This window comes from Vigna unguiculata, chromosome 3 (assembly GCF_004118075.2).
Source record: "Vigna unguiculata cultivar IT97K-499-35 chromosome 3, ASM411807v1, whole genome shotgun sequence".
In the NCBI taxonomy this organism is placed as follows: Eukaryota; Viridiplantae; Streptophyta; class Magnoliopsida; order Fabales; family Fabaceae; genus Vigna; species Vigna unguiculata.
The window spans coordinates 35,134,099-35,156,970 of NC_040281.1; the positions used below are offsets into that span (position 1 = coordinate 35,134,099).

Sequence of the window (22,872 nt, forward strand, 5' to 3'; positions counted from 1 at the left end):
AGATATAAATGAACCACAGAATGGAGTAAATAAGGTGGAATATTAACTCAGTTTGAGCAAACACATAGTCAAGGACTGGAAAATCATAATGATCCTTTAAGTCTTGGTTATTCAATCATATCCTTTTTGACAACCTTTTGATTGCCACAGAGGCCCTATCTTTATCTATGATGATTTAATCAGCAGTCCAACTCTGCTCAACAATCTCCCGGACTCTTCTGTTGTATTCACGCTTGTTCTCACTGAACATCCGAGCAGCTTCAGAATTTGCAGGAGAATTAGGATTTGGATCACACAGCAATGACTGCAACAACAAAACCACTTTAGTGGAAAATACCAAGAATCCAGAGCAATACACAAATAATGTAACAGTGTGTCTGGGTTTGAAAGTAACACTCTTTTCAACTCTTTCTCCCATTAGGTGAAATTTATATATGAATCCCACTGATTAGGGAATTCGACCTGCACATTTAGTGGGGACCTACATGAATTTAACCCAGTAAGAGAAGGAGTTTTAGAAACTAAAATTTCTCTTCCATCAAGATACATACAAATTCTTAATTGATTTGTTCTGTTTTTAATTTATCTTAATTATTTAACATTGTACGACCGTGAAGTATCAATAAAGTGGGGCATACGTTTGATTCTTAGCAATTGTCTTTAATTGGTAGGTTATTTGCAAGTATATTCACCACTATTATGCCCGTCACTTACCAGAGTTTTGAACCTAGTATGCAAGTGATTGCTATATATACCCTTACCAAACAGATTATAAATGTGGGAATCAATGAAATGACTGACATTAACAACGACAATGCTGGCGAATGTATATATAATTTTATTTTTCCCATACCTCTTAGCATTTGGATTTAAGTCTTAACTCCTCAAAATTGGCTTTGAGATGAGGGTCCCCCTTTATATATCCTATTTGGTTATATATCCAATCAATGCGGGACTAAGGTTTTTCCCAATACCAAATTAGAAATGAATTTCACATGGCTATAGCAATAAGGAGATGTTTTTCAGGTATATGGAGTACTATAGCGATAAGTCTTGCAAATGCAGGTTCCTTTGGTATTTTTCTCCAATGTCTACCACTACCCCTTTTGACATAGCTAGAAACTAGGCCTTCTACTCTCCTCACTAGTGCCTCTATTGCCTTCTTTGCAGATGTCTAAACTACCTTAAACGTAACAAGTTTTAATCATTTTTTCATAGATGCCACACACGTCTCCTAATATACAGATATTCTGTATCATGCACCTGCACTTATTTCTGGTTTGGTTTCTTTAAATCCCAACATTTACAACGATGTATAGTTGGTTGTATAACAGCCCGATAAAACTTTTGAACATTACATATTTTATGATCACAAATAAACCCCAAAGCCTTCCTTTATTTTAACCACTCAAATCGTATCCTATGTTTAACATCTTTATTAGTTTTCCCATCAATTTGTACTGTTCATTTCAAATGCTTAAATTTCAAAACTTATACGAGGATCTCTCATTTTACCACCAAAGCATTTTCCTTGTTCCTTGTTAAAATTGTAATTTATTGCACAATTCAAGTAAAAAGGCTTTGATTCTAAAGTTAATATCTACAACCTAACACATTTAGATCTTTGCCTATGAGAACCATTTCTTCTTTTAGAAAGCCTTGAACCAACCTTACCCAAATCTTCCCAAAACTTTTCTTACACAAGCACTTCATATCCCTATTTGTGGAGCATAAAAGTTAATGGCATTGATAGTTTGTTATATTCCACTAATTTTAAAGATTAGATTCAGAGATTCTTTTGCCAAATTTTTTTTACACCCACCAAATTCTTTTTTCAATTCTACACAATACTACCACACTTCTTTCCATCTAGTCCCATTGCTTTCCAAAAAAACATTTTGAAACCTTGGTGCCTACTACCTCCAAATACTTTCCTGTCGAAGTACTAATATTTCAAACACCCCCATATTTGTCAAGAAAAGTGTGAGGACCCTTGCTCATATAATACTACATTTGGGAGCCAGTGTAGTGACTCTAGCTCATTTGACACTGTATTTGATCAAGTGCATTACTTCGAAATAATGGGCATGTTTTTCAAATCATGGTGAATGCTACCTCCAAATACTTTCCTGTCCAACTACAAATATTTCAAATACCCACATTTGTCACGAAAAAAGTGAGGACCCTCGCTCATTTAACACTGTACATTACTTCTAAATAATGAGCAAAGTTTCAAATCATGGCAACCACTAGCTGTAAATACTTTCGTGTCAAAGTACAAATATTTAAAATACCCACATTTGTCAAAAACAAAATGTGAGGAAGCTTTCTTATTTAACACTACATTCCGGAGCCACTGTAGTGACTCTAGCTCATTTAACACTGTAATTACCTCCAAATAATGGGCAAGCATTTGCACACACAATGCTTCATGATTGATCCATGTTTGGGGTTTCAACAAGTTCCCCATTGGCTACACACTAATATCAAATATATTTTAAATAAATCAAAGAAAGGGTGCAATCAAATCGCTTTTGGCAAGTATTGTCTCAACTCAACGCAAGTCTGAAATATTAAGTGAATTGCAATTACCTGGATTGAGGTAAGAATTGCAGCTACATCATAGATAGGACTCCACTGATTTTGCAAAATGTCCAAGCATATACTTCCATCCGCATAAACTAAAATTGCCAATTAAGACGGGCTTAGAACTAGATTGGAAGTTATTAGCGTAAAGAGATACAAAATAGTTCTGATCCAATTTAAATTAAAATAGAAAAGGTTTTTAAAACAAATGAAATATTCACCACTTGATCACATTTCTGTTATTGTTGAAATTAATCAGAAGTTTGATCTGTAAGATCAACATGTTAAGTTGTTAACAAGATACAATTCAATGATTAGATCGCTGGAAAAAGTATGTATATGAAGTTATTATATCAACGTTAGCAATAGCAGATAATGGGCTATGGCGGTAAGCCAAAAATCTACCATACAAATATGGCTGATGGCACACAGCAGCATATGGTGGAAATTCATGACAGACAAATTCTTATATAAATATACAAACAACAAAAACTAAAAAAAATGACAATATATTAAAAATAGCATAATCAAAAACTAATTTCATAACATTTATAAATTCCCATGATTTTCATCAGATAATGTCTTAAACATAACTTATAAAAACACTACTATTTCATTTAGTAGTTTTAGGATGCATTGTTTAGGTTTTGGACGCTTGACATTATCCTATAAGTGGAAAAAATTGGGAACAATGTTCTCTAAGAAAACACAACAATAAACAAATAATTGATTCTGAAATTTTGAAAAACAAAAACAGAGAACTATAAAACAGAACAGCAACTAGATGAAGAAGAACACGTGAAAAGAGAAGAGAGAAAAAGGAAGAAAAAAAGAAATAGAAGGAACAAGAAGATAAAGAAACAAGAAAAACAACCGCTTGATTTCAAGATTTAGGTCATTAGGTTGCAGGTTCAAAATAGCATATGGCAGATGGCGATGAGGGGGCAAAACCTCCATATCAAACCTTTATGGCACTGCCATAACTGCCATTTGATAACATAAAACCTTACAGATGGAGTTCAGAATATCCAGACAAATTAATACATACGTAAGAATTTTCAAGATTTTTATTTTGATCATACCAATACCAAAACCAGCTTGTGCATGAAAGAGACAGATATATGAGAAAACACCTTCAGCCTCTATAGACAAATTTATGTTTTCTTTTCAATCAGCAAAGGGACAACATAACCGAAAAGACAGACTATATTAAAGGGGGAAAATACATTCACTGTCCTTCAAAGAAGGAAAGTGTCAAGCCTGAACTGAAGTATAAAAAATTGATCCCTTATATTTTAGGCATATTATTTTTAGCACATGAATGATGTTGATTTAAAAAAAAAAAAAAAAGAAACTTTCCACTTCTGTTTGAAGCTTTTAGTTCAAAATAACACTAGTGTATTCATTGTACAAATATTTTATTAGTCATTATAAGTTTCTAACACTAAAATGAAATGGCAGGGTAGTTTTGTACTCACTGTTTGGATGAAACATTCTAGAAACAAAGCGCACAGTAGGTGGCTTATTAGGATAATCCTCTGTAAACTGAAGTGTCAACTTAAACGTACCTGAAAGACAAGGATATCAGTCATACAAACATCCAGAAATTAGAAGACTCTGTACCCAGGCACAACTAAATTACACATGCCAATTTAAACCATTATATTTATGCACCTAAAATACATCAAAAGCTAAACCTTGTGTGACATGCGAACAAGTTGAACTTGTGTTTGTATGAATCAAATAAAAGAATAACATCATATAAGACACTTTCAATTGTAATTTGAATTGTTCTACTTTCTAGTTTCTGAAACCAAATTGGAACAAAGCAGACACTCTTAAGATCAACAACAAACTTACTTGATTAAATAATATTGAAGCAACAAAACATATACATAATAGAACTGGCTGTGCAGTTCAATACTTCAACTCTAATCTCTATCAACTACTTTTTAATACATATGCATATGTTTTGCTGATCATACACGACTGTTTACTTTTTTAATGAAAGCCGGTTGATCCTCTGCATTCAATGTTGGTCATAACTAAGCTTAGCAAGACAGATGCTATCTCCAAACAGTTAAAAGACAGACTAGAAACTCAGACACAATTATTATAACATGTGGAAACATTCAAATAAGATACAGAGTCTCAGTTATATATATATATATATATATATATATATATATATATATATATATATATATATATATATATATATGGTAGAAGATGACTGTACCTCCATCCCAAGGGGTGTCATCTGGTCTGAAAAAAAGTAAGAGAAGAGCACAATTAGATATTTACTATATATTAATCAGCCAAAACCACAAAGTAAAGAGAAACACAGTCAAGAAAACAAAATATTCAGGATTAGTAATCTACTACACACCCAAAGATAACAGCATTCCAAAGCATAATATTATTGTCTTGGGGAGCCCCACTGATGCCAGCAGGAGGATCTTGCTGCAATCGTTTAAAATCCCTCATCAGTCTCTTCCTCGCCGGAGTCGACATCTTCACCACCTATATCTCAATCAAACACAATTCAGACAATAGGAATCAGCCATTGACATGTTCATATACAGAGGTAAAAACAAATTGAGAGAAAGAAAAGGAGAGTGAGTGAAACAACACAATATTTTATAAAATTTAGAAAAAAAGGAAACATCAAGGGTTCAGAAAATGCAAACAAAGAGAACGATAAAGCTAAACTTACACTCTCAGAACTTAACAATTACAAAGATACTGATGCTTTATTAGTAAAATCCAGAATTTCCAAAAAGAAATCAAAACTGAACAACCTAATACCAGGAGTTTATCTGAACTCATAAGACAGTCCTAAGGGCATGCATCAATGAGTTGAAAGAAAAAACCATTTCACTCGCAAAGTGAACAACGATGTCGGAATACGATCATTCAACACTTTAAAAATCCCAAAACAGAACAAGAGAAAGGAAAATCAAGGGTTTCTAAACACCCAAGAAACTTTATTTACACAATTGCAAAAGCGATATCTTTAGTAAATATCTCAGATCGATTTCTTCATTTCCACCACAACATACAGCAAAAGAAATTTTAACATGCGAGAAGCTACCCACCAGACAAGGACTTCTTTGAAACAAATTCCAAAGCAATTATCAATCTGGGTATGAATTAATATCAGGAAAAAACATACACAAAAAGAAAAAAAAAAGATTTTTAGGATAAATCGGAAGAAGGAGAAAAGGAAAGGGTTCTGACTTGTTGTGAGTGAAGAAGGGTGTGAGGGGAGGTGCAAGGGGCAGAGGAAGAGAAAAGATTGAAGCTTTGAATGGATTGAGGAGAACCCAGAAAAGGAAGAGAAAGAATGGGAACAGAGAATTTTGAGGAAAATGGTTCCAATGAGAGAGAGAGAGAATCTTTTGTTCCAATTATTTTGATTTTATAGAATGGTCAGGTCAGCTGAGCGGTCCCAATCCCAAATGCGCTCTCTTTCTCTCTCTTTGTGGGGTGATATCTGCTTTTCTTGGCAACTTGCTACAAACTCCCAACAACCCATGAGACTTTCTTATGTATACACACTCACTTACACTATTTTTAAAATATCATCAATTATACAATATATATATATATATATATATATATATATATATATATATATATATCAATTTTCAATCTATAAAGATAAAAAATACGAATAAAAGGTAAAACAAAAATAAACACATTCTGGTATATCTAGTTATGAATAATATGTAACAATCTTATACTTCAAATAGTTATTACTATTATAATATTTTGAATTTTAGTACAAAAGTACTTTTACTTAATTAACGAAATTTAAATAATTGTTAATGTCTTTTTTTCTAGAAGTGTTTGTTACAAAAATTAACAAGTTTATTACATATAATTGTAAAATTGTCTTGTATTTCTTGTATATGAATTTTTTTGAAAAAGAAGATTAATGATATTCAAATATTTAAAGATGTATTGTGTTTTTCGGTTAATGTTAATGTAAATAATTTTCTTAAGTTATTTTTACTTCCTTAGTTAAATGTTAGGTTAAATTATGTTTTTTATTTTTATTTTTTAGTAAGATATCGATTTGTGTCCTCTAATTTTTTATTTCAATTTAGTTCCTATTTTGATAAATTTTATGCAATCAAGTTCTTTTTGTTAGTGGTGCATTAATAGCGTTAAGGGGGTGTCGCGTGTCAGTTCCTAAATTTTTTTATTTTATTTTTATTTTTCTTTTGAATTTATTTTAATTTTTAATTTTATTTTTATTTTTTTTAAATTAAAAATATGTCATGTATCAAGTTGACATCGTGCCACATCGCAATGATAATATGATGTGGCAGTGACAATATTATGTGTCACTATTATACCAAATGTTATTTCTTCATTCTCAATTTAGTCATTGTACTTTTATTTTGTCTCAATTTAGTCCAAATTTTTATAAAAATTATGCAATTTCATCCCTCTCCAAATTGAAACAAAAATTAATTTTTATATAAATATTATACAAATATTTTTATTAAATTTGATATTTTTATTATATATTTTTAACAAAACTAAGTTTATTTAAATTTGTGTTTCACATTCAACTTTACTTAAAATTGTTTTCAAATTTTAAATTTATTTGTCTTCGATTCTTACATAAACTAGTTAAAATTAGTTTAAAAATTGATATAATTGTTATGTTTATACCAACTCAAACATTTGTATAGAAATTATTGAACTTTACACATTTTAAAAATATACAATTATTTAAAATATAAATTCAAATAAAAAACAATATTAAAGTATGATGTAATAAAACATCAATATAATTTATGAATTTTTTTTCTATTAGTTCAATGTAAAATATAAATTTAAATAAACTTAATCTTATTAAAAATATTTACTAAAAATATCAATTTTGATAAAAAGATTTGTTTACACTTATATAAAAATTAAATTTGGTTTCAATTTGGAAAGAAACAAAATTACTCGATTTTTACAACAATTGAAACTAGATTGAGACAAAAACAAAAATATAGGGACCAAATTGAGAATGAGGAAATGACACATGGCATCATAGTGACATGTGGCATTGTCATGGTCACATCACACTATCACTGTCACGTGGCACGACATCAGCTTGACACATGACAATTTTTTAATTTTTTTTTAAATTAAAAAATAATAAATAAATAAATAAATTCAGAAACTTATATGTGGCACCCCTTTTAATGTTGTTATTGCACCACTAACGAAAATGACTTGATTGCATCATATTTTCCAAAATAGAGACCAAACTAAGATAAAAAAATAAATAGAGAGACCAAATCAATATTTTGCTACGAAAATAGGGATCAAAGACATAATTTAACCTAAATGTTATGTCACCACATTTTCTATCATACTTGATTTTGATAATATTTTTTGCTAAAATACAAAATTACGATTTAGTTTATAAACGAAATAAATTTAAAAAATATAGTTGTAGTTTTTCCTACTACTAATATGAATCTAGTAACTGCCACTAGTGCAGTTTATGCTTTTTAACTCGCTCATTCTGTCTCGATTTGGAAGGAAATGAGGTATATTAAAATGCAGTGGCATTTTTGAAATTAAAACAAACTTTAATGCTTCGGGTGTCAAAATAACTGAGGTAGAATTGGTGGTTATGTCTCGGGTGTGATTTGGGCCGAGGTAGTATAGAAACTTTAACAATTATTTTTTTTGGACAAAATTAGTGGTTATGCCACGAGTGTGCTTTCGACCGAAGCATAATTGGTGAAATTGGTGGTTATGCCTCGAGTATGATTTTGACCGAGGCAATATGGATAAAAATTGAATTGCAACATAATATCATTTTAGGGATAAAATTTGGGGAGAATTTTGACAATTGCGCGTTGCGTCTTCTTCTTCTTCATTTTTTAGTCTTCTCCTTCACGTTTGGCAGAACCCTAGTGCTTCCTGCATCTTCTTCTTCGCGTTTTCAGCACCACGGCACTCTGCATCTTCTTGTCCTGCAGCAGCATATGAACGTTGCTATTATTGGGTTAGGAGAACATCATTGTCCCCACTACTGTTGGGTTTACCTTCTTCGAAAACCACCATCATCGTTGTTACGTCGAAATTGGTGAGAGGAAGTGAGGGAGGCTGCTACAGTTACGTCGATTTTCCTGCACCAGTATACATTCATCTCAAATTATACTAAAAATAAAACTAAATAAGTTATAAATATATTCATTATTTTATAATATATATATATATATATATATATATATATATATATATATATATATATATATAAAGTTATTACCGTTGAATGACTTCTTTCAATGAAATATTTACACAGTTAATATATAAGTTTTTTTGTATATATATTTATCTTGTAATATTTTTATTAGAAGTTCGTAATTATTATATATCTTATATTTAAAACATTGAATTGTGTTGAATGACTTGATATGCATTAATGGTTTCTTTTGGTCCCTCTATTTGCAAGAAATTTCAGTTTGATCCTCAATTTTTTCATTATCTCAATTTGTTCCTTATTTTCTTAAAAATAATTCAATTTGGTCCTTGCCATTAATTTTGACCAAACGGTGTTAAAGTCAACACCACATGTCAATTTCTGTTTTTTTTTTTTAATTTTTATATATTTTTTAATTTTTTTATTTTGTACACGTGTCACTTCACAATTGTGTCACGTGTCAAAATAACTCAATTTAGTCCCTATATTTGCTTTTAGTTTCAATTTAGTCCCAATTTTTGTAAAAATGAAGCAATATTGTCCCTCCGTAGATTGACACTCAATTTAATCTTTGTATACAACTTATGATGATATTCTTAATAAAATTGACGTTTTTATTAAATATTTGTAGAAATATTTTTAAAGAAGTTTTTTTTAAGTTTTATTATTAAACAAAGTTAAACCCCAAACTTAATTTCAAAAATTAACAATTTTGTCATCATATATAAAGGCATCAAGTGTATCATATTATACAAACGTAGTGAAGATTAAAAATCAAATAACTTGTCACCTATGATGCACGAATACAATACGTTTATCGGATACGACACGTATCTGATACATCGATACATTTATTTTGAAAATAATAGGATACGATATGTGATAGATACGAAATATATGAATATTGAAAAGTGGGTACAATAATTCTTAAAAATATAATAAATATATGATTGTTATTGTGTTAATCCAAATTAAAACTATATGTACTAAAGTTATCAACATAAAAAATATAAATTATTGTCATCATAAAAGTAGCACTGTGGGAAAACTCTTAAATAATGACCAATTTTAGTAACATAAAATATGTTAGAGACCAATTTTCTAATTAGAGACCAATTTATAGACTAATTATTTTGGTAGTCAAAACCTTGGTAACTAATGTTAGTGATCAATTTAGAAACCAATTATTTTGGTAGTCAAAATCTTGATAACTAATGCTAGTGACCAAATTAGAAATCAATTCATAATAAAAATTATTTTAACTATCAATTTAAAGACTAATTATAATTTTTTGGAACTATTTTAGTTGTCAATATATTTTAGTTTTTAAATTGATACTTAAATTAGTCATTGTATAATGTCTAATTATTTTTGTTACTAAAATTGATCATTATTAAAATATTTTCTTGTATTGTACTACGACTTTGTAAATTAGATACTTCACTGATAAGTATCGATAAAGTATCTTAAAATATCAAATACGGATACGTGTCGGACACAGATACGTAACCAAAGTACCAAAGTTGAAGTATCAGTGCATTATAGCTTGTCACACATAAGTTTATGAACTAAATTTCAAGTTCAAAACAAAACCAAAGTCTAATGTTTTGGATAGAATTTAAAGTTAATTTAAAATATTTATAGAAATATTTAATAAAAACGTTAATTTTAGTAAGAATATCACCATAAGATTTATAAATAAGTAAATTTAGTGTCAATTTAAGGAAGAACAATATTACTTCATTTTTACAAAAATTGGGACTAAATTGAAACTAAAAACAAATATAAGGACCAAATTGAGTCACTTTGACACGTGGCACAACTATAAAGTAACACATGTAAAAAACTTAAAAAAAAATCTATAAAAAATTCAAAAAAACCATAAATTGACACGTGATGTTGACTTTAACACCGTCTGGTTAAACTAACGGTAAGGACCAAATTGAGAGAACGAAAAACTTAAGGACCACGCTGAAATTTCTTAATAAATAGAGAGACAAAAAGAGTAATTTAACCATTTTGTTACTATTATAAATTTATGGATAAGATTTTAAATTTGAAACATTATTCTGTGTAAAATAGCTTAGAGAAACATTTCATTTGTTTTTGCGTTGGACTCGCTTTGAGTCTTATACTTATATTAATACGCAAACGTCTTTTGCATCTTATTGTCATTGATAAGAAGAGAGATGTTGATTTCTAGAACTACTTTAAATACAATAAATTGAGTGACAAAGATGATAATTTAGATACAAGCTATCAACCTCTTTCATAATTAATCATGACACCGATATAAAATATTAACCTCTTTTACAATTAATTAATTAGGACACAAATATAAAATATTTACGTACATTATAAATATAATTTCATTATACAAAATCAACTAACGCATATTATATTATTAATTAAATATTTAAGTGCTAAAACAATATAGTCTTATAGATGAAAAATATATAATATGCTATTTTTGTAGATTTTTTTAATCATAAAGTGTTAGATTATCTGTAAAACCCTCTTTTTCTGCCCTAATTTTTAAAGGGCTACCCCTAATCTAACGGGCCTAAGGGCTGGCCCATAGGGTGTCCAAGGTCCCTAAGACAGTATAACCCCTCTCACTTCTGTCATTTTTGTAGAAACAGTACTCTCACACTCTCCTTTTCCCTAAGAGGCTCTGCTAGGGTTTAGCCCCAATCTTGGTCAAGTAGCTCAACCTCATTTCTTGCTCCATGTAAGTTATTCTCCAGCTCATACTTCTCCTCTCTAGGCATATTTTCATATTTTCCAATTAGGATTTGTAGTAAACTCATTTTAAAATCTGTTCTGCTATCTTGTTCAGTTCATAAATCTATTCCGTGAGCTGCTGTGCTCGGCTATTGGGTGTCAAAGTCCTTGCTAGCTTATTTCCAGGTAAGGGAAGTTAGGGTTCCGTTAAAGCATTGATTTTTCATGATGCCTTTGATGATATTATGTGATTCATGGATTGTTTACTGCTTTCAGCTTATAAAATATCGTATTGTGTTGTTTAGGCTGTGTTATTGGACTGTTGCACGAGAGAACAACGATGAGCACTGGTTTTCTCGCCCAAGCGAGCATGTCTCGCCTAGGCGAGATCAATAGAGGCTCGCCCAAGCTACTTCACGCGAGTAGTCGCTCAGGCAACCTACGTTTTTTCTAAGCGAGCGAACATCTCACCCACGCAAGAGGGGTCTCGCCTAAGCGAGATCCCGCGTGAGGTTACTGTCCCCCCTTTTCGAGCCCTCGCCTAGGCGAAGGGGGCTCGCCTGAGCGAGAGTCTCTCACCTAAGCAAGACCCTTCAACCTGAGCGAGGAGTTAGGCGAGGAAAGTGTGGTGTTTGGTTATTTCTTGTTCTTGGATGGTTGCACTTGCTTGGATATAATTGTTATGGTAAAATATGTGATGAACAGTGATGTATGAGTGATGTGATTTATGGAGGGTGAATGATGAGAATGTGTGATCTTGGCATGTGAAACAAATGAGATAGTTGGTATTTAAAGTGGCCTGGTATTGACATGAGATGAAATTCCACATTTATGGTTTGAGAATAATGGGTTGGTATGGATTCACTAGGAACATGAAAGAGGTGGATTATGAAGGGTTGGTATGTGACATGTATATATGTATATGTATGATAAATCTTTCTTGATTGATGGAGTATGATTGGTCTGTGTCAGTGCGTAATTTCTTGGAATCTCTAGGTGAGATTTCAGGGTCGTGTTTCAGTGGTCGGGACGTAATTTCATGGCCCCTGTTAGTGGGTGTCCATGGTGGTGCCCTATCTATATAACTTGGAAAGGATTCAAGGTAAGGATTGCATCCTGATACTCTAAGGAGTCAGTTAGTCTCACTTAGAGCGGATTGACTCCTGTGGTGAGAGTAGCTGAAGGCCTGAAACTCATTAAGGTCTAACCTTGTGTGTGAGGGAATTGATTCATTGTAACACTTGTAACACATAGCTCGGGGGTGAGCAGAGGTATCCACCACAAGTGCAAGCATCCGCAGAATCTGACCAGGTTATATGTATTCGGATGAGTTGAGTCGAGTCTTAGTGTATTGATTTGAAAGTCATAACATGCTTGGGTGTTGTATGTATATTGGACTGTTAAAGTAAACCTGATTGCATGATGAAATTATTTTTGGCTCTACCTTACCCTTTGCTTGTTTGATTGCTTGTATGTTGTTCTTTTACTTTTGTGATAATCATCAATTTATTGATGGGAGCTGATACAAGAGGAAATCGTGGTCAATAGGGGAGAGATGAATCCGCTGCATAGTCTTCTTGGGTTGGACTCCTTATGCTGATTGGGCTTTTCTTTTAGGGCAATGGCCCATGTATTGTCTGGCCTTTGGGCTTCTTTTTTTGAAAAATTTGTCGTTATTCCTCTATGTTTTATGTTGGCATCGTGGTGTGCCTTGGTTACTGTACGGAGTTGTGATTGTACTCCAAGACTGCTTAACATATTATTCTATGTGACATTTCCTTTTAATTTGGTTTATTAATTAAATGGGACGTTACATTAATGGTAACAGAGCAGTTCGTCCTTAGGATGACCTGAGGTTGTGGGTTTGTCATGCCTCGCGGACGTAAGTTGCCAAGTCTAGTCGAGATTGTCAGTGAAACCAAAAGTATTAAGAACAGAAAATGTCTTGATAAAGTGATGAGGGTGCACACTCATGACTAGATCAAAGGTTGTTTTTCCTTTCTTAATTCTAATGGTTTGGGGAAGGAAGGGTGATAGACGAAAGGTTAGATGTCTGTAGATGATGGAGTGTTGCCTTGTATGTTCTAGTTTGTCCTGTTATGCCTATGTGTTTTGTGTCTCGTGTCTGTAGCGATGAGGGAAACTTGACCTACTCACCCTTACAAAGATTGGTGGGGCCTAGGAGGAAATCTCTTGTCTCAAAGGTGCGAAGATGTAGAAGATTGTATATTGATAGATGATGAAAGTTGAATCTTGGTTTAGAGGGCTGAGAAATGATGTTGAAAGTTAAGAAGCAACGCTTTGGGCTGAGAGAGAGGTACAAGATCAAGTTCTAAGATCGTACACCACAAGTTTTAGAAGAAGAGTTGAGCTCAGAGATTAATATATGAGAAGATATTGGTGTGTGGTCATGTGGCAAGGTTTGAGAAATCAACTTGATTTTACACCTTGACAATGTCTAAGGTTCGAAGGGTAACAATGTGGGAGGTTTGAGGTTGAGGGTGGAGGCCCTAAACTGTATATGGAAAGCAGACGTGAAGATGAAAGCTTATGGGAGGCAGAGCTTTAGAGATAAGCCAAGTGTGATGATGTTATAGGAGAAGGGAGTATATTAGGAGTTATATATCAGATCAATTCCGAAAGGAGTAGTCGAGTCTTCTCAGCAATAGTAGTTACCTAAGTTAGGAGGAGAATGGATGTTCTAAGTAAAGTGGCCCACAAAAGAGGAAGGATTGACATTGGATATGAGATGGATGATTTCAAGCATCAGAAGGAGAAGCACATAGTTAAGTTTGTTCTTGTAGGAAAAGACAATTACTAATGTCAGAACACGAGGAAATGGGAAAGGAAAACAAATTTTTGTGTGTAGCTATGAGAGTGTTTGCGGGGATTGGCACTAAAGTGGCCAGCACAGGTGATCTAATTTAAAAGATACATGTTACAAAGGTGGTGATCGGATTATGGGTTTTGGCTTCGCTTAGGGTCGTACACTCTTTGATGTCGCCAGTATGGTATATGAGTCATGGTTGTCTGCAAAAAAGAGCTGAGTTTGAGGATGTGGTTTTTGTTATAGTAGCGACCAAGTGAAGATTCGCTCGAGTGTGTGGTGCCTTTGTGGTGATCAAAACGTTAAATTCAAACCCAATTTGAATTGTTTCTTTTGCAAGGTTGGGACATAGTCTCAAGGGTGAATTAGTTATTTTCTCAATCTCATTCCGATGAGCTGAGAGGACCAACAAGGTGGTGTTCTTTGATTTAAAAGAGATAAGTCAGTGATTGCGTATGAAGTACGGATCAAACTAAATAGTGGGGGGGGGGGCAGAGTGTCACGTGAATCAGAGTCATATGATAAAGGGAAGTGAATAATAGACACAAAGGATCCCGATAACAGAAGAGTTTGTAGATGTATTCTGAAGCAAGTATTAGAAATTTAACCTTGATGTCGTGGAGTTCACTTTTGCATTGGTGTCTGAAAGAGGACTTGTGCCAATAATTTCTAATTGGATGGTTCCTACTGAGAATTTGAAGTAAATACGAGAGTGGGGAAAATGTTGGAGAAGTAGTGGCTTATACTAAATATAACGACAAGGATGACTGCGAGTCTGGGGAATCTTAAAGGAGAGGAAGTGGGAGGATAAATTGTTCAAGGGTAAACGTTGGATAAGGGAGGATAAAATTTTTGGCCTATGGTTTTAAAGGGTGGAAACATGATGAAGATAAGAAATTTCAAACGGGTTAGCGGTATCATCAAGGTTTAGCGGCGAGTTTTCCAAGTGTGAAGAGAGTCCTTAGAATGTTCGAGAGGAGTATTGACAAAGGTCGGAGTGACTAGTAAGACATATGGTTTAAAAAGGGTGGATGCGATGTTGAGAAAATAGGATGTTAAGGCTATAAACAGGGGAGTCAAAAGGGTTTTGCAAGTTCCATAAATGTTTTGGAGGAAGGTTTCTCAACGATGATTGATTCCTTGTCACGGCAGACATGAAAGGAGCATCATTTTGAGTAAACAGATAAGTGACTTTGTGTGTTGATCAAAGTAGCGCAATAGGATGACGACAAGTGATACTTATGAAGGGTAAGAGGTGCGTGAAAAGAACTATCTTACTCACGACCTAAAGTGTTACTACGACAACCAGTTTTGTTGAACAACAAAAGTGTCGTTCTTATGAGTATCAATTAAAGATGTTCAGAGAATCATTTAAAGTTGGAATTATGGGGTTACTTAGAGAAAGTTGTGCAAGAGTAGTAGGAGATGGTTTGAGTTATGATTTCAAGTTGGAATACCAACTTGGAAGTGAGAAAGTGAGAGTAGATGTTTAGCCAGAGAATGGAATCCAAGATCCGTGATTTGACGAGTTAAGATTAAGGGTTGGTTGAGAAACATAAGTGTCTGGGTTGGGAAGAGAATGTGTGAGGAAACTTCATTAGTTTAGTCATCCAACTAGAACTAGTGAGTCTCTCAACAAGGTTGGGGAAGAAGCAATTTAGAAAAAAATGTTAGTTGAAAAGTATCTTAGAGTTGATAGGCATAAATCAAACTAGAAATTTCAAGTCAAGGAAAGACATAGTTCTAAGGCTGTTATGGAAGGATGGTTACAAGTTAGTAGATCAAAGATGAAGGGAAGATGCTGAAATAAATTGGGTGGTTGTAATATATGAAAGCTTGATTTAGAAATGGAATAACTTGGTTGAGGACCTTCTTACCATTGGTTTAAGTTAGTAAAGTAGGCAAGATGTTATGAGTGTCGTCATGGATAAAGGTAACCAAGAGTGTTGATATGGGGCAATAAACCAGAAGTCAAGGGTGATCAAGTCAGTGGAGTGATGCTTCAGGGAACAAAGTAGTGTGGGGTGATGACTAACATGCTTTAGTTTGAGACTTGAAGGCATCTGAGGCTTTGTAAAAACCTACGAGGGATAATGGAGTACAAATGGTAAGTGAGTCAGTATATCGGATACAAGTTAGTGGGGCAGTATGGAGGACCATTCCAATTTTAAGGTTGGAGGATTATGAGTGCTTCGAGAGTAGTGACTAAACTAATTTACATAGTTGAACACATATCGCTTAGCATAGAGGCAAAGTTTCCAGTGACTATAGTTGTTGGAGTCGTTATATCAGTCGTGTTTGAGTGGTGGTTCTCAGAGGAGATAAGGAGAACATAACTCCTTCCTATCTCATCGATGAATTTTCGAGGACGAAAATTTTGTTGTTGGGGAGAATGTAAAACCCTCTTTTTCTGCCCTAATTTTTAAAGGGTTGCCCCTAATCTAACGGGCCTAAGGGCTGGCCCATAGGGTGTCCAAGGCCCCTAAGGAAACCAAACCCCTCTCACTTCTGTCATTCTTGCAGAAATAGTACTCTCACACTCTCCTTTTCTCTAAGAGGCTCTGCTAGGGTTTAGCCCCAATCTTGGTCAAGTAACTCAATCTCATTTCTTGCTCCATGTAAGTTATTCTCCAGCTCATACTTCTCCTCTCTAGGCATATTTTCATATTTTCCAATTAGGATTTGTAGTAAACTCATTTTAAAATCTGTTCTGCTATCTTGTTCAGTTCATAAATCTATTCCGTGAGCTGCTGTGCTCGGCTATTGGGTGTCAAAGTCCTTGCTAGCTTATTTCCAGGTAAGGGAAGTTAGGGTTCCGTTAAAGCATTGATTTTTCATGATGCCTTTGATGATATTATGTGATTCATGGATTGTTTACTGCTTTCAGCTTATAAAATATCGTATTGTGTTGTTTAGGCTGTGTTATTGGACTGTTGCACGAGAGAACAGCGATGAGCACTGGTTTTCTCGCCCAAGCGAGCATGTCTCGCCTAGGCGAGATCAACAAAGGCTCGCTCAAGCTACTTCACGCTAGTAGTCGCTTAGGCGACCTACGTTCTTTCTGAGCGAGCGAACATCTCGCCCAAGCGAGAGGGGTCTCGCCTAAGCGAGATCCCGCGTGAGGTTATTGTTCCCCCTTTTCGAGCCCTCGCCTAGGCGAAGGAGGCTCGCCTGAGCGAGAGTCTCTCACCTAAGCAAGACCCTTCAACCTGAGCGAGGAGTTAGGCGAGGAAAGTGTGGTGTTTGGTTATTTCTTGTTCTTGGATGGTTGCACTTGCTTGGATATAATTGTTATGGTAAAATATGTGATGAACAGTGATGTATGAGTGATGTGATTTATGGAGGGTGAATGATGAGAATGTGTGATCTTGGCATGTGAAACAAATGAGATAGTTGGTATTTAAAGTGGCCTGGTATTGACATGAGATGAAATTCCACATTTATGGTTTGAGAATAATGGGTTGGTATGGATTCACTAGGAACATGAAAGAGGTGGATTATGAAGGGTTGGTATGTGACATGTATATATGTATATGTATGATAAATCTTTCTTGATTGATGGAGTATGATTGGCCTGTGTCAGTGCATAATTCCTTGGAATCTCTATGTGAGATTTCAAGGTCGTGCTTCAGTGGTTGGGACGTAATTCCATGGCCCTTGTTAGTGGGTGTCCATGGTGGTGCCCTATCTATATAACTTGGTAAGGATTCAAGGTAAGGATTGCATCCTGACACTCTAAGGAGTCAGTTAGTCTCACTTAGAGCGGACTGACTCCTATTGTGAGAGTAGTAGGAGGCCTGAAACTCATTAAGGGCTAACCTTGTGTGTGAGGAAATTGATTCATTATAACACTTGTAACACATAGCTCGGGTGTGAGCAGAGGTATCCACCACAAGTGCAAGCATCGGCAAAATCTGACCAGGTTATATGTATCCGAATGAGTCGAGTCGAGTCTTAGTGTATTGATTTGAAAGTCATAACATGCTTGGGTGTTGTATGTATATTGGACTGTTAAAGTAAACCTGATTGCATGATGAAAATCTTTTTGGCTTTAGCTTACCCTTTGCTTATTTGATTGCTTGTATGTTGTTCTTCTACTTTTTCGATGATCATCATTTTATTGATGGGAGCAGATGCGAGAGGAAATCGTGGTCAATAGGGGAGAGATGAATCCGTTGCATAGTCTTCTTAGGCTGGACTTCTTGTGCTGATTGGGCTTTTCTTTTAGGGCAATGACCCATGTATTTTCTGGCCTTTGGGCTTCTTTTTTTGAAAACTTTGTCGTTATTCCTCTAGGTTTTATTTTGGCATCGTGGTGTGCCTTGGTTACTGTACGGAGTTGTGATTGTACTCTAGGACTGCTTAACATATTATTCTACGTGACATTTCCTTTTAATTTGGTTTATTAATTAAATGGAACATTACATTACCTTCTCATGAGCGTATTGGCAAAAACTTTTCAAATGTTTTAAAATATTTATTTAATTCATCTCTAGAGTTCATGTATTTTTCTTTTACGTTAATCATCAATCCTTTGTCAAAAATTGAATGGATTGGTCAACCGTATAAATCACATTATTTTAGCTATTTTGAATTGATTAGATACTCAAAAGATTCAAATTATACTAAAAATTGAGTAGATGTTATGACAAAGTTGATTAGGCTAAGCATCAATATGTTTATATAGGTTCAATCTTACATTAATCTATTGAAAAACTAAAAAACACAAACGACAAAGAATAAGTTATGGTGTGAAAACATGATTAATTTCATCAATATCCTAGAGTGGGATAATATAAGGAGAGAAGTCTCACATTAAAGAAAATTTACTTTGATGTTTATTATTGTTATTTTGTTATCATCAACAAAAAATATAAATATATAACAATATTTACAAAAAAAAATGTGTAAGTTTTTCTACACTTGAATAAATTAAAAAATTTAAGGCATCCTCGTACATAATCAAACTCTAGCATAAAATGTTACCACCATATCATCCATAAGTCATCTACTCCATATCATGAAGTATATCAATAATATAGTAGTGTAACATCTTACACTCATTCCTTGTTCTTAAAATTTTGTTCCTCCACTTTGTTATTATCAACTAGCCTTTTATGAGTTTTGTTAACGATGTCTCAGTTGCATAATTGGTATATTCCTAGTTCCTTTTTTATGCTACATCTTCCAAGTTTCCTGGTTGGTTGCTAGACCCCTTTAATTTTCTTCTCTACTTTTCTCCTATATTGTAACATCCTCGTCGTTGGTTCGTTGGTTCATTCTGCTTCTAGTTACTTACCCCTTACATGTCAGTTCCTTTGCATGTTCTCCTTTTATGCATTAGGATTCTTTCCAATCCCTTATATAATTCTCCTCTTCTTCTTCTTTTTTGTAACGGTTGTTCATACTTGGCCTTCCAAGTCCAAATCTTCTTCCTTTGTAACTGGTAGCTTGTTGTTTTCCTTATCTCTCCCTTCATTTCAGTCAAATAGATTGGGATTAATGTATTCTATCTTACTATGCCTTAGTGCTTCTTTTGCAATAAAGTCACTATCTTTCTAATTTATTAATACCTTTTTTTCTTTTCACCTACATTCACAACTACATACGTTCTTGTTCCAACCATTAGAGCATTTAATTAAGTGCACAACTTGGTTATTATGATACTCAACATTTTATTTAATCTTTACATATCAGATAAAATGAAGGTTCAAGAAAAAAGGAAACAACTTTTTATTAAAAGGGCAAAAGATTATTTGTACAAAAGGAAAAAAGGCGCAAATTTAAAGCACACTTTATAAGAGGTACATGGAGAGAAAAAAGAACTAAGGAAAACTAATCTAAAAACAAACTAACAAACCCAACCAATAGCTCCCCTTAAGATGGAAGGAGGACGTTGTTAATGCCCATCTTGGAGATAATTGGTAGAAAACTAGTTTTGGACAAGGCTTTTGTGAAGACATCAACAATTTGGTGGTGCTTTCGAACATGAATAGGTCTAAGAATGCCTTTTTCAACTTGTTCTCTAACGTACTGGAGGTCAATCTCCAAATGTTTGTTTCTTTCATGGTGTGAAGGATTGTTGGTAACATGTATAGGAACTTTGTTGTTACAAGACAATAGTGCAAAAGAATTAGAAACATGAAAGTAAGTCAATAAATTCCATAATCGAATAATTTCAATGGAAACAAAAGGTAGTGCTTTGCACTCAACTTCTACCTAGGATTTGCTGACAATTTGTTGACGTTTTTCTTTATAGGAGATTAGAAAACACAAAAACTAGGTGTAGAAGTTTGTTGTCAAGGCATGACCCCTAGTCGACATCCACATAGGCATGAAGATTAGTGTTGGCTTCAACTTTGAACATAATGCCTTAGCCAACAGTGTGTTCAGGTGGCAGAGCAGGACAATAGTTGCCTTTATGTGTTCAGAGTGGGGGTTGGATATATATACTAACTTTTATGAACAGAGAAACATATATCAAAACGATAGATATTTAAACATAATAAATGTCCTAAAAGATGTCTATAAATTCCAAGGTCAACAATGGGAGTGCTAGATTCACTATGCAGATTTAGATTGGGAAGCATAGGAATGGAAGATGGTTTGCAAGTAAGCATGTCACAATCTTTAAGGAGGGATAAAATGTAATAACACTAATTGATAAAAATCTTCAAGTGAGACAAATTTGAAGTCAAATTCTCTTCAAAAAGGAGGGAATGATAGAGGACTATCTCAAGATTCCATACAAGAAGAACTTGAAGATAAACCTTTACAATTCAAGGACAAGGAACCAGAGGTTGAAAGATCAAAACTATTCAAGGCTCCTAATGTTACAAGCAATCTGAAATTAAAAGAATATGAAGATCATGGCTTGAAGCACATTTGGAGGATAATTTTTAGGAAAATTAGTTTATGTTTTTAGACTTTGGGTTTCCTCTTAGAAATTAGTTATGCTCTATATTTTTGGGCTTTGGGCTTTCTTATATAAATTAGTTTATGTTTTAATGTTTTGGGCTTGGGCCATCTTGTAGGATTTTCAGGTTTTCTTAAACTTATGTACCTATATATAGAGGTACAAAAAAACAATGTAAACACTTTTAGTCATATATTGAATTTGATTTCATTGAAGAGAGGATTCTCTTTGTTCTTGGCTTAGGCTTCTGGTTCTTATCAAAAATTAACATCTTTGTGGCGAATCTTCACTTGACTTATCAATCTGCTAGATTGTGGCGTCCTCCATCTTTGTCTTATTCCGCGTTCTTCTATGATTTATTCGTGTCGTGTCTCTTAAGGATTCAAATTCAGAAACAATCATACTCTTTCCTGGATAGTATCGTATCATCTGGTATCTAGAGGAAGGTTCTGGTTTGAATTTCCTCTTCTATGTTATTTTTATGTCATACGAAAAAAAAACAAAACTACAATTTTTCAATGTCTGTTTGTCTTATGTTTTATTTTTAATTTTGTTTGTTTCATTTATAAGGAGTAAAACCCTAAGGTTGTTTCCAATTTGGTTGATTATTTTTAATTTGGTGTTTTTTTCCCCTTTATGTTCTCTGTTTAAATTGTGTATTTCTACATTTGTTTCGTGGAAATTATTTGTTTTTGTGTTTGAGATTTGCAAGTGCATTTACTTTTATTTACATGAGTTTGAGGGTTTGAAGGATAAATTGTTTAGTTTGTTTGTGTTGAACTGCAAAAAAAAAAAGACAACAAAATAAATTATTGTGGATCAAAGTCAAAAGGAAACAAATATATATTTGAAAAAAAAAAGGATAAAAAAAACAAGGAGTTCAACACAAGATTTTGCAATTTTATTTGTAGTTTATTGATATCTACTTTCGATCAAACTTTCTCTTAGAGTCTTTGTGTTGTCTCATTTAAATCTCTTTGGTAGTCCTATTATTTTCTAATTTTAATTTTCTTGTTTTGTGTCTTTAAAATTCCTTGAAGTTTTGTCTAGAGTTTTGAATTTTCTTTGTCCTCTTAAAGTCAAGATTTAGATCTCGCAACATTTTTCACTTTGTTTGTTCACTCTTTGCTTAAGTTACTAGAGTTCTTTGCCAAGTCCTAAAAGGAATTTGAGTGGTAAAAGACAAGAAAGTACATTTAAGAAAAAGCCTATAAGTGTGATACACAAGTGGAAAATTGAGTGAAACACTTAGCAGAGTGGTGAGATCCAAAAAAAAAAATATTATTACTAACATTTTCTTACAGGAACTACCAATATTGAGTAATGCAACATGTTTCCACATAGGCATCCTTCTGGAAATGGTTTAACATATGGTCTAAATTATCCTACTCCTAACCAGGATCATTTGGTTAGAGGATTTGAATGTACCAAGAGAGTGACACGTAGAGATACACCTAGTGTTTATGAGGCCTTGGTAGAGGACGTCAATGCCTTGGAATCCAGAATTATAACGCTAATTGGCAAGATTGCTAGTATTAGACGGAAGCACAATCTTGATAGAAAATCATTGCCAAAGACAAGTACACTAAGATGTTC

At 33.6% G+C, this 22,872-nt stretch overlaps 1 protein-coding gene across 2 annotated transcripts; it reads right to left on the bottom strand.

The window, feature by feature from the left end:
• Positions 1–5: 5 nt before the first annotated feature.
• LOC114177942 (ubiquitin-conjugating enzyme E2 2) lies at positions 6–6,103 on the bottom strand. Of its 2 annotated transcripts, XM_028063554.1 has the most exons (7): positions 5,827–5,990; positions 5,685–5,728; positions 4,976–5,109; positions 4,826–4,851; positions 4,065–4,154; positions 2,593–2,681; positions 6–304 (listed from the first exon to the last, which is right to left on the bottom strand). In XM_028063554.1, the coding sequence occupies exons 3-7, from the start codon at positions 5,098–5,100 to the stop codon at positions 176–178; spliced, it is 459 nt and encodes a 152-aa protein (XP_027919355.1). In that variant the 5' UTR covers positions 5,101–5,109; positions 5,685–5,728; positions 5,827–5,990; the 3' UTR covers positions 6–175. The 2 variants fall into 2 exon arrangements, with proteins under 2 accessions (XP_027919355.1, XP_027919354.1); XM_028063553.1 differs by lacking the exon at positions 5,685–5,728 and having other exon boundaries at positions 5,827–6,103.
• Between the last annotated feature and the right edge of the window lie 16,769 nt (positions 6,104–22,872).